Source organism: Oculina patagonica, chromosome 11 (genome assembly GCF_052425735.1).
Source record: "Oculina patagonica isolate OP01 chromosome 11, crgOcupat, whole genome shotgun sequence".
NCBI classification, from domain to species: domain Eukaryota; kingdom Metazoa; phylum Cnidaria; class Anthozoa; order Scleractinia; family Oculinidae; genus Oculina; species Oculina patagonica.
The window spans coordinates 15,004,048-15,017,155 of NC_135768.1; the positions used below are offsets into that span (position 1 = coordinate 15,004,048).

General features: G+C 39.9%; 1 protein-coding gene across 1 annotated transcript in view; it reads left to right on the forward strand.

Moving 5' to 3' along the window:
• Positions 1-13,108, forward strand: part of LOC144630298 (phosphatidylinositol phosphatase PTPRQ-like) — a 47,886-nt gene that overhangs the window by 1,139 nt on the left and 33,639 nt on the right. The window contains exons 2-12 of the mRNA XM_078488629.1: positions 191-475; positions 1,342-1,449; positions 2,177-2,479; positions 3,149-3,320; positions 4,790-4,974; positions 5,964-6,082; positions 6,937-7,007; positions 7,900-8,051; positions 9,310-9,609; positions 10,814-11,179; positions 12,469-12,774. Coding sequence (XP_078344755.1) covers positions 358-475; positions 1,342-1,449; positions 2,177-2,479; positions 3,149-3,320; positions 4,790-4,974; positions 5,964-6,082; positions 6,937-7,007; positions 7,900-8,051; positions 9,310-9,609; positions 10,814-11,179; positions 12,469-12,774 — 2,200 coding nt within the window. The 5' untranslated portion in view covers positions 191-357. The remainder of the gene's footprint in view (positions 1-190; positions 476-1,341; positions 1,450-2,176; positions 2,480-3,148; positions 3,321-4,789; positions 4,975-5,963; positions 6,083-6,936; positions 7,008-7,899; positions 8,052-9,309; positions 9,610-10,813; positions 11,180-12,468; positions 12,775-13,108) is intronic.

Below are 13,108 nucleotides of genomic sequence, written 5' to 3' on the forward strand. Positions count from 1 at the left end.
ATTTTTAGGTTTCCTGGGGCACAAATATAAATTTTGGCTCTTCAAAAATCTGGTAAAAATCCGTGACATAGTCACTTTAACTACTTAAAAACGACCTATCTGCCTAGCCACCTACTAACCTTTCAACCTACTTACCTTCTACCCTAGCATACATGCCTACCTACCCTTAATCTTCAAATTTTCTTCGCAGAGATCGGAGCTGGTGAGAGCTACGAAGGATTTCTCTTCAGCCTAAACAACAAGCAGGGCACAAACCCGGTGTCATTTCCCCTAAAAACCGACAAGCGATACACGGCACATCCTGTGAAGCCGGGTGAAGGACCTACATTCGGTGATGGTGATCTTGTCCTGGAGACAATGTCCAGTGGATACAGTGAGCTGGGGAATTCTTTTGGTACTAGCGACGACGCCGCGTTCCAGTTTGCAGACGCGAGCACTTTCGTCATTTCTGACGTTGAGGTGCTGTATATGGGAGGTAACTATGTCAGCGTTCTATACGTACCTTTGTTGCTATTAAGGCTTCAAACCGGAGGGGAGGGGGGGGGGGGAGGGAAGCAACTTACAATATTTCATATTTTAATCGACGTTGTCCAGGGCATCGCTGTCGTAGTTGCTTAAGCTCCCTACTATTTTCAAGTATTAAAATACTTGAAACAGTGTTAAAGCTCGCTGTCAAATTTCGCGGGAAAAGATGGCCAGCTTCCTCATCGTCGAATATCGCTGCCTGGCACGTGAATTAATCGCTTTGCAAGTTGTGAGAACATCGCTTTTTCGCACCAAACCTCCTTTCTTCCACCCTCCCCCCCCCTCCCCCCCCCCCCCACTCTCAGTAAAAAAATACACTGTAACGAAAAGGATGCTGTTAATTGCACGAGCGTTAATCTACCGTTGGAAGTTGTTGTCGTGAAACTGGTCCCTTAAGTTTATTGCAATACGAAGTGTTCGCCAAATATTTCGACTTAATTAAGGATATTTGTCAACACACATTTTGTATTTTTATTGTCAGGATATTTAGGCCAAAACGTGAAATTGACCGATTTAATAATTAACTTTGTTACCAAGTTCACTGTTGTAAATGTTATGGTTTTGGTATATTTAAGCACGTTAAACTGGGCTTAATTTTGCATGAAACAATAAGACAATTCCCCCACATAACGAAAATTTCGCAAGATTACGAGCTCAGAATCTAACAGATGTATGGCTTACGGAGTAGTTGTAATTTGAGTGTCGGAACACAAAAATCAAAGCAACCACCATCCTTTTGGATGTACTACACACTATTAGAAGTTTTAATGCTTAGCTCTACATCATTTACTAGTATTGATATCTTCTCTATAACAGACACCTTGTGCAAAGACTCTTGTTATCATGCCGAAGACCTCTGTGATGAAAACACTGGCAAGTGTATCTGTGATTGGTCGGATCGCAGCGTGGAGTGGTGTCTAGAAGGTAAACTATGATCACTTAATTAAAGGGGTCATGTCACGATATTTTAAGGCCATTCCTTAGTATTGCATTGTACATCCTTTAATGCGCATAATTTCACGCGTGATTAGCGCGCACATTAAAAAATGGTGGCTTTTTCTATAAGGCTGGATCTTGCCACAGAGGTAAATCGCCATTTTCTCGTAGACGAATATGGTGACCTTTCATTTTTTTTTTCTCTTGATTTGTAAAAAAAAAATTCAAATCAAATCACAACTATTTCATTTCGTTTCATTAAAAATTTTGATGTTAAAACGAGTTAAAAGAAGTTATTTACAAGATAAAAAACGGGTAAAAAAGTAAAACTATTTGTGTGATAAAAAAAAAAAAAACTATTGACATGATTATTATTTCATCGGTTGTTTGATAACTCCAGAGCTTCGGCCCCAGGTATCTAATGGAACGCTTCCCGTACGTTACTGTCGCGAAGCGGGGCAGTAAAAGTCTGATTGCCTCAGCCTGTAGGTCGATGATGGGGTTTAACAACTACGCCATACATCCAGATGTAAAACCCTTTGGACCAGTTTGAAATCTAACAGAAGTCCGATGTACTAACAATGCGGTGCTTTTCATTGATAGCTGGTTATTTGAACTATTGAGCATATTCTAACTAAAAGTAAAAACAATCGGGTTTATAAAAATAATGAGTTAAGTGAAAATAATGGTTATTTCATTTTCTGTTCATGGTCAGGTGAGCCGCAAAAGATTCTTAATTTATACCAATGCGCTGCCTCCTATTGGGCTCTAGACTCTATCGAAGACCTGAAGGACCGAGCAAGACTGGGCTGGGGTAAGGTACATGGTGGAGTGAGCCTGGATCCTAAGGGGCTGAGTGGCCAGGCACTGCAGCTGGACGGTGCGAGTGGATGGATGGATCTCGGGGATCTGGACACTGCTTGTACAGGAGCGGGCTGTTCAGGAGATTTTAGCATTTCCATGTGGTTTAAATATTATCCCAAAGAGAGTGGGGAGGATCAAAGTTTTTTGACCTTCGGTAAGTGATCGAAATCTAATTTCTTCCTACAATATCAATATATTTCAAGCATTCAGGTGGCAAGAATAAGACTCATCAACTATTAGAAACATTTCCGATTCTTATTATCTAATCAAAAATCGCTCAAGCAAGTCAAAGTCTGTGACGTCAGGATATCTCATGTTGCTTGGCAACATTCCGCTAATAAATCGCAGTCTCAATCCTTTGTGGTTTAATTTTTTTCCGAAAAGATTTTTTTCAATTATGTGTATACACTTTATTGCAATAACGTTGTTATATTAAAAAGAAAAATGAAAAAGATAAATAGGAATAAATTAGCTTAATTATCATAACATTATATCAGGAAACTCGTTAGTTTATATCATGTACACTAATTAATCGTGTAATGAGATAAATTGATTTATGTGTCAGTTTTTAGACGTTTTGAGGCCATTTATTTGGGTGAATTTTACAGCATACGCCAAATTAATTTTTATTTGCCTTTTATTCATTTTTATTTTTTTCTATGACAACGTTGTCAGTTGCAGCTAGGTATATGTTCACTCCTGTAAGCTCCTGATATTTTGTAAGAAAGAACTTCACAATTAAAAGGCAGTAAAAAGTCAACGTTTTAGATAGTTAAATTATTACATTTCCCAGTCCTCATTTCACTTTTAACTGTCTCTTTAGATAACGGAATGATGGGACTCGAGATATATTACGACGCAACTCTGAAACTAGTGGGTCTGGCTATACACACTGCCAACCAAAGTGCGTCTTTCATGTTCTCGGTATTTAAAGGATTCTGGACCCATCTTGGTATCACCTGGAACAACGAAGACAAATCCATTGGCATATACAAGTAAGTTTCTGTTCATTATGTAATAAAGCCGGAATTTCAACTTGGGCGTTTCCTTAACCCTATTCAGACCGGGGGGGGGGGGCTTTTAAGGCCCGCGCTGACTTTGAACTTTTATAACTTTTTAAAGATTTAACCAAACGCTGCCAAACTTTCTGAGTTTTCCTAAACTTTATCTGGCAACAATTTTGTAGGGTTGGATGATGTGTCAGGAACTTGACATCAACATGACAACGGCATTTTGACAGGCATGTTTTCCCAAATTTGTAATTTTACGTGTTTCTGTTAATAAAAATCAACTTAAATGGTATTTTTTTACATTTTTACGGGTTTAAAGCACATTTTTATTTATTTTGAGTTTTTTGCAGTGATTTTGGGTGGTTTTCTGGCATTTTGGAAAAATTTTGAAATCCAAGATGGCGGATCCAAGATGGCGGCTGTTTTGATATCATGATGTAATTGTCACGTGATGTGACGTCACTATCCCACGTGACGTATACCAAAAGAAAGAGTTTCGGACATACAATACATCCTACATCGACATAGGGGGGGCTTCCGAAGCCCCTCCCCCCCCGGTCTGAGAAGGTCAAAAGAAAGCGCGGTCTGAATAGGGTTAAGCCCCAGTAAAAATATGCATTGGAAATCAATGCAGAGTCGGTGAACACTGTCTTCTAGGGTTCAAAATTTAAGGCTCCATAAATCTTAAAATGTTAAAAGATTTTCACTGTATTGCCTGAATCCCCTTCGTTTTGCTGCTCGAAGCTCTGACATTTTCTTTTCTGCAAAGCATGAAGCCCTGCGGTCAGAGCCCAGAGTCCTGTATTTTTTTTTAAGCGGCTAAGGGCCCCTAGAGTCCTAATTCTTTTTTTAGATCGAAATAGAGAGAAAAGTCACAGAATGATGTTTTCCTAATAGGTGACAACTATGCTTCCGATACAAATACTTCGCCTATTGATCTCAGAAGCATTTTTATGCATTACGTTCTTGAATGAATCGATAAGAGTTGCGTTATATTGTAGCCAGAAATCCACAACACGATAACGAAACTTTTATCAAGCCACAAAATGAGTTTTAGTTTTTAATAGATGAATGAAGTTCAAAAGAGGAATAATGTATTTGGGGTGAGGAGTGTTTTGGTTAGCAAAGTTAAAGTCCCCAGGAAGCAATAAAAAAAAATACGAAAAGCAATCTATTTTTAAATAAACTTTGAAAAATATCACGAGACACTAAGCCCACAGGGCTTTTGATTTTTTTCATCACTGGCTTAGCATTCAGAAGAAGCATGCAGTTATATCATTTTAAAAGGGCCACCCTGGCCATTGTGTAGAGAGGTGGTCTTTATAGGTAGGTTTGAATAAGAATAAAGCGTACGGAACTGTGCACGGGCAGGACGGAAAAATCCTTGCTTTGTAGAAAGGTGGCTGCTAGCGCGTTAAGGCAGGTTCGCCTGTAACTTTGTTTCTGTCGCGCAGGAATGGTGAAAGCTTATCTGCGGCAATCACGTGGGAGGTGTGTCACGCATGTAATCGTCCCGCCAACAATACGTCTGTCACGCTAGGAGCTGGTTCTTTCCCTAACGCTTCGTTTGACGAGATTGGAATTTGGTTGGAGCTACTTGAAACGCAGACATTTGTGGACATTTATAACACATATAAAGGTATGTATGTGCGGATTTAGTTTTCCCAGTAGATCAATATGGTATTAATTTAGGTCTTGAAAGACTGGTAAAAACAAGTTGAAATAAGTCCCGGGGGGGAACTCCCTATAATGGCCTATACGGGGAGGCTTCGCCCGAAAGGGGTACCTTTTTCATGTTTCAGGTATATAAAAGGGTAGGTATTTCACAAGTTTAGGTATATGAAAGGGTAGGGATATCGGTCATTTAGGTATTTAAAAAACCTTCAATTAAAATATTTCGAACATACGCACATTATGGCTGTATCATTTTAATTTATTAAGTGCTACATAAAAATGACAACAAGACTTCCTGTTTTTGGAAAATGCCTTGTCCATGTTGTCTTTTACGTATATGAAAGGGGTACCTGTTTTCAGTAAAAGGTATACGAAAGGGGTGCCTTTTTCTGTCAAAATGGTATATAAAAGGGTAAGGGGTTGGACCTCAGGGCGGAGTCTCCCCGTACAAAACGTTTTTTTATTAGCACCCCCCCCCCCCTACCCGGGAAATAAGTTCAAATATTTCAAATATTGAATACTCAAAAAGGACTGGTTGGCTATGACGTCCAGCTTCTCCAAAGAGAGAAGAAAGAAGGGGATGAGATCTTCGTGGTGATACACTTGATCATTAAAGCAGTTGAAAAGAAAACCTGCATGGAAAAAAATCAGACTCCAACGGTTGCAAACTCTCTACTGCTATGGGAGTTGGTCAACTGCGAGATCTATTTGTAACAGCCATGAAGTGATGAATATCAGATGATAAAAAATATGATATAAATCATATTATGTGAACTGCAATTAGTTTTTCTACAAGCACTTTGACAGTTGTAAAGAAACAAGTTTGTTTTCAGTGGAATCACTTTGTCAGCTGAGGTGAAGGCTGCCCAGAACCTCTTCATATCACCCTTTGTGCTAGTCTATAAACTCCATATTGCATGATTGACTGATCTTTTCAAATGGTATATTTCTCAGGTCCTGAAAGACTTCACGTTGAGTTGTCTCTTCAGTTTACGGGTATTCAATGGAGGGATGAGTTCCATGATCCTGAATCAGCAGAATATACATCACTTCTTCAAACCTTAAGGGATGAGGTTTGTAAACAACAATGTTTGCGTGATTATGATCGATCGCCGGCGATCAGCTTAAACGGACTATGTCACGGGGATTTCGCAGATGTTTGGTCTTAACTGTTCTGAAATAAATAAGTGGTAGGCAACTTTACCCATGAAAACAATAACTTTGTACATTTAACTGAAGATATAACCTTTATTTGGGATAGAAATCAAACTGGCTATAAATGTCGCTTTATGAAGACGCGCGGAAACAACTTGAAAACGTTGGCTAACGTTTTCAAATTGCACTCTATTTCCATCCGTACCATCCGCAGCCACACGCGCTTAAAAACAGTTTTAGTGCTCTATAAAAGCAATTGTTAATGAAAATGGACCATTATTTTTAAGTTTTTTTACGACACAAATATAAATTTTGGCTGTTCAAAAATCTGTAAAAATGCGTGACAAACATATCTTATTACTTGTCCGTCTTTCTTCTTCTGTCGTGGATATCCTTCGCCTAGCTTTCTTCTGGAGAGCTAAGGCCTTTTTTATTTTATTGTTTAGTTTTTTTGGTTGCTATTTCAAATAATGTATTTTTTAATAGTCTCCACAAGAATTCGTCGAAATAAGACGTCTTTGTCGTATACGTATGTAGGGGTTTTTTAAAGTATAAAAAAATTAATAGTTGTAGTTTGCGTTTTTGTGCCGGAAAGAGACCTCTTCTTGCAGGCGCAAAGTGGTCTACTAATAAAAACTACGGTTATCCACTATGAATACAGTTAAAAAATATTTCAAGAAATTTCAATTTTAAAAGAGCAAGACATTAGTAAGCAATACCATGATTTCATTTTTAGTGCGTGTATATAAGTCATATGTATGCCTCTTTGTAGATTACAGCTTTCTATTCAAGTATGGCTGATGTAATTACAAACTCGGAAAACATATCTTTGTCGAAGTGCTGGTAAGGGAATGCATTATGTGATAACTGTTCATGGTCGATAATTAAACTTTTCTACGCAAATGAACGTACAAACAAAAAACATTTCTATAAGTAATATTTTGATTTCGTAGAGTGGTAGTCTACAAATTGTGGGAAACGCGGTGGGCCAGTTGCAAATGATAATTGCGCTGGGCTTTGAATCAGGTGTTGCGGGGTAGAATCCTGGCCTGGGTCACGGCTTTGTGTTCTTGGGCAAGACATGTTGCTCTGACGTTCACAGATCCTGTCTCAACATTGGGGTATAAATGTGAAGCGACGAATTTACTGCCTGGAGTAACCCTGCAAATGACTAGCATCACATCCAGGTAGGAGTAGAAATACTCCTAGTCACCTCACGGTAAGGGACAATAGACAAATAGGAAATAGTGTACCCTCTCGGGTGCTTATTTGGAAGTAAAAAAAGTTTGCGTCAAACCCAGTGGCACTAGCCTGCGTAGCAGGTGCCTGTGTAGGTTTTAAGCACATTTGCATTTGCGTTTCCCAAATGCGCGCCCAAAACCTACGCAGGCTACAGTGGCCGGAGCTTATCCCGTTTTTGTAGCATTAAGCGACTAGGAGTAATTCTACTTCCCCCTGGATGGGATGCTAGTTCATCGCAGGGTTCCCCCAGCATTAATTCGCCGGTACCCATTTATACACATGGATGGAGGGAGGCACTATGAAAGAACCAAGAAAACAACACAACGACCCCGGCCAGGACTCGAGCCCGGACTGCTCGATACGGAGTCTAACCATTAGGCCACCGCATCTCCCACGTTTATTTGGAGAAATGTCGTATTTTTGTCTTGTGTAATTGCCTTGTAAAAGACTTATATTTTTCTAACAAAAGCTTGCCTGATTCGTTTCCCTGCAGGGATGATGGTGGCTTAGTGTCATGTGACTTACAAGTGGACTATTACAGCTCAGGATACAATCAGCTTGGTCTCTTATTAGAAGACTGGTTACCAAGTGCAATTTTATCAAGCGGCTCTGAAATCGTTCTTCTTGGCATTAAAAATGACAATGGTACGCTGTTGTTTAATTATGACCCACTCGCTAAGTACTCAGTACTAAGGAATTTATTAGTTATAGTAACTGGATTAAGTGGAGTGCAAATCAGATAGTAATGGCCGATTTTAAATTGCGAGCACTGACGATTACTCTACGAATTGTACGACAAGAGGTCCAATTACTAATTAATCGTATCTATGAAATATTCGAGGTCAGGAAGTCTTTGAAAACCTCTTTTCTATGGAAAGGCAAAAGGTATATTAAATCAGTTTTACAAACAGTAGGAAAACAGGAAGAAAGAACCTATCTATAAAGTGCATATGATCGAAGCGCGAATGACGTAGTGTCCAATTACAGGTATCCAATTTGAAGCTTGGATACCTGTATACGTAATGGCCAATTCCCTCTATGAGACGCGCCTGCAGGAAATTATGGCAGTTGTTTTAAGCAAAACATGCGCGAGTCTTGGCGACGCTGAATACAATTACCATGATTCCATGAAGCCGTATCTCAAAGAGGGAATTGGCCACTGGACACCCGCATGATCGCGTGTCAATTACGCGACAAATAGATGGGAAAACCATCGATTGGCGGTCCCAGTCACATACCCGCCTCTTACTTCGCGGTTATATATCTCGATTGAGTCTACAACCGTCCTGAGTTTGTCCCAGGCCGGAGTTTCTCCCTGCACCTAATTAATAACAAAACGTAGAGCGGGTGAGAGCAATTCAATAGCTTTAGGTATGTTCTACCAAGTTGGCCAAGTGCGCCATTGGCTGAAAGTTTTGACCATTTTTTTTTTTTTGATATGGCTAGAACTAAAGCTTATCGTAGATCTCTTATTCGCTCGTTATTATCTTTCTTTTAGACCAGATTCTTTTCTTTTCTTTTCTTTCCTCTTCTTTTTTCTTTTCTTCTATACGTTTATTTCGAATGTTTTTCAGCCATTCTTCCTCAACTGGGAAAACCGATGCATCATTAGATCTAGGATTGTTGTGTATTTGAATAGTTTGAGCTATACATGTAAATTCACCGAGTTGTGTTTAAGTAGCTCGTGATTAAGACAAATAGCCCTTGAGCTTCATTTGTGCTCTCCTAAACTTGCTATACTTTCTTTTCAAACGTTTCGCTTGAATAAATTCTCCTTCTATTTCTCCAATCCCACTAGTTTTGGAATAATAGGCGTATAGGTCAAGTTTAAGTTAACGTAAAATAGCTTAAATCTATTGCTGTCATACAAAAGTTTTAAATGAGTTTTTGTACATAACTTTAGTCCCAAGTACGCCAGTCTCTGGATTAACAGCATTTGCTACTGGGCCATCCTCGGTCAATGTGTCCTGGTACCCACCCCCTGACGAAGATATTCCTGGAATATTGATCGGTTATGTAGTCTACTACAAGGATGCATTATCAAACAGTGACAACTGGGCTACGAGACCGGTTTGGAGTACGGACGAGCCGTATGCTATATTAGACCTTGAAGCTTTCACGAGCTACACTGTGAAGGTAGCAACAGTTAGTCTCGAAGGTGAAGGAAAAGCTGCTAGTGTTAACGTTTCCACGGAGGAAGGCGGTGAGTTTCTTTGTGTTATGTTTGAAGAAGTAATTTAACCTAAGCCTGGTTCACATATGCGATAAAAGGGACTATGTCACGAGGATTTCACAGATTATTGGTCTAAACTGTACCGAAATAAGTGGTAGGCAACTTCATCGATGAAAAACACTATCTTTGAACATTTAACAGAAGATATAACCTTTATTTGGGGATAGAAATCAAACTTCGGCTATAAACATCGATTTTTTTGAAGGCGCGCGGAAACAATTTGAAAACGTTGGCTAACATTTTCAAATTGTAATCCATTTCCATCCGAGCCATCCGAGCCATCCGCAGCCAAACGCGCTTTTAAACAGTTTTAGTGCTCTTAAATGGCAATTGTTAATAAGAATGGACCATTATTTTTAAGTTTCCTACGACACAAATATAAATTTTGGCTGTTCAAAAATCTGTTAAAATCCGTGATATATTCTCGTTGAGGTGAAATAAGCACAAGTTTAAGCAGATAAAAAAAGAAACTTGTTCCTTTTTCTTGTGTCTGTGCATATGCTTATTTCACTTGTGTTATGCTTATTTTACAAGTGGGAACAGACGTGAAATAAGCACAAGCACAAGATTTGGCGGTTGACATGACAGTCATGACTTGTCTCATGCAATTTTCATCAAAATTTCTAAATCACTGCGCTCGAACGCAGTTGTGTGAACATCCTTGTAGTTATGCTTGCGCTTATGGATCGTGCTTGTCTCACAAGTGTGAAGCAGGCCTAAAGTCGCACGCTGCCCAGACACCAGCTGGCGGTTAATTCTGCAATTCTGCCATAGTGTATTCGTTCTTAGCACGCTAGTGTTTGCGCTTAGAGTGGTTTTCACTTAAGTGTCGAAAATAATTTACATGTGCTTTGGTTTTGCATTACTACATTCAGTGATTGGTTTAAAAAAGCTCGCCCTTTCTCATTCAATCGAGAGTAAAACCAAAACCTAAATCGCGACTCGCTCGCGCACGCTTGCTCGTGCTTTGTACCGGATACATGTATTTGCTACGAGTTCTAGACAAAAGGTGCTCTACGCTTCGATTGCTGCTGTCACACTATTTTTATCGCTGCTGTCGCTAATGAAAACAAAGCTTTGCACATACAGATCGCTCGTGCGACTTCAGTGCCACAAATTTTTTATGCGCAAGTTGCTTAAAACTCGCATGTTATTTGCCTTTTTTGTCTTTTAGCTCCACCCAGGCCCCCAGCCAATGTTACGGCGCTAGAGCCCAACACAACTTCTACGAGCATTACGTTGAAATGGGATCCACCCAAAGGACCAATCCCTGGCGTATTACGTGGATATCGTATCTTCTACGCCAGGGCCCCAGACGTCATCAACACAACAACCTACACGACGGTTGATAATGAAACCATAGAGTATAAGATTGCCAAGGACATGACGTTGATGAATGTGACCATTAACGATACAGGACTGACCGAATATGTGGTCACAGGGCTCGAGCCGTACACCTGGTATTTTCTGTGGATCACAGCATTTACCATCACTGATAGCCCGAACAGCCATGCCGTTTCGTGGCAGACGGATGAAGACGGTAAGTTACAGTATTAAACAATCTTCAGCTGTTTTTTTTTTTTGTTATTTGTTATTGAAATAGTTTTGCAGCACTTGTTTAATACGGACACCAAAGGCATAGGGGAGAGTGTCCGTATATAGGAGGTGTCCGTATTACAGTGGTAGAGTTGATATAATTTTGGAATTTTTTTGACCAAATGGGCTGTACTGTCCTTATTGCGGTTTTCAGTGAAATGCGAACTCTGAAATTCAATCCTCAATCAACGGTTTACGCTTTTTGCTGCCGTCAATCATCTTAGCGGACCTCTTGGGAAACAGGAGCTCACTTCAACTGGGTCAAAAGGTCACGTCTGTCTGATGTGATTGGTAGATTTCGATCCATTTTGTTTTTCATGGTTCGTTGGCTGTCGCCATAATTATGATTGACGGCAGTGAAAACGCAATCGTTAGTTGGATTTTGAATATCAGAGTTCGCATTTCACTGAAAACCGCAATAAGTTTTAATGTACTTTTCAAAATTTGAATTCGACCTTTGATCTTGTTAAAATTAGAAAGCTGAATTCTATTATCAGTTATTTGCCTGCAAGCAAGCTTTCTTTGAAAGATAAAGTAATTGTTAATACTTGTTCATGCGTTCGTGTCTTCAAAATTAGATCACTGCAATACTCTACGGCTCACCGAACTATCTATAAAAAGCAGAACCCGTCTTTTAAGACGGGTTTTGCCGAATATGCCTTAGCACCTTAGTCAGCCACGCCTTTGTTTTTGTTTACATACGAGAATTTTGGCATTATATTTTTCACGGAGCATGTCTAAAGGAAAGAGATCACTGTGAAACTGCAAAGAGTAATTAAAGAGACTTTAAGTGCAATAAGATTTCGCTTTGCCGTACAGGTTTCATAATTTCAATGGCATCAAAAATGGCGGAGGTTGACTTGGATCCTAGGTCAGCTGATAAATTTCACTCAAAACAAACAAAAACATGATTGAATAACTAGTCAAAACTAAACACCGCCAATTTTAAAAAGCATTTGTGGCAGTTTAAGACCTCAGTAAAGCAAACACACAAGGATGGACGAGGATTTCTTTTCAACATGCGAAATGTCCGAATTTAGATGGCAGAGAAAATGGCGGAGGCTGACTACGATCCTTTAATCGTCGGCGGACGCAGGACGAATGACGAGTACATGGTTTCAATAGTCACAAGACCCCGTGCAGAGTAAGAGGGTGCATACACGTAATGAAAGACGTAAAAATTCTATTTTCGGGTAAATATTTTATTTTAATTGTTTCTTTTGTTTGTTTCAGTCCCTGACGAGGCCCCAGTAATAACAGGTGTGGGACCAAAAAGCTCCAGCAAGTGTGCATTAAGCTGGAACGCAATCCCTCTCGACCATCACAGAGGAGAACTCCTGGGCTATAGAATAGTTTACACTGTTGCTGATGATCCGCTGGATTCCTCCATTACAACCTTTGGTGCATTGGGGATGGGAATAACTGCTTATGTTCAAGGATTAAGACCTTACACCAAATACTTACTAAAAGTAGCTGGTTTTACGTCAAAAGGCGATGGTAATTTCAGTGCCGTGGTGGAATGCCAAACTCTGGAGGATGGTTAGTTTCCTACACAACATCCCAATAATAGAAAATATTGTTTATATATTTCAACTTAACTACCCCAATAACAAGGAGCCCAAGCATGATGTAACAGGGGACCAAGCAGGGAACCCAAAATTGTAGTAGCGGAGCTCCCACGCGCCGAAGGCGCGTAGCGTAGCTCCATTGGTAACATGCGGGTACAAGGGAACAGACAGGGCAAATGGTATCCTATCGAACCGAGAAATTTTGGTTGTCGCGTACGTACGTCCGTCCGTACGCACGGATTAGGCCTGGGAACGAGCTAGGCTCCGGTGGCAACCCGCGTCTTTTGGCGGGAAAAATCATTACT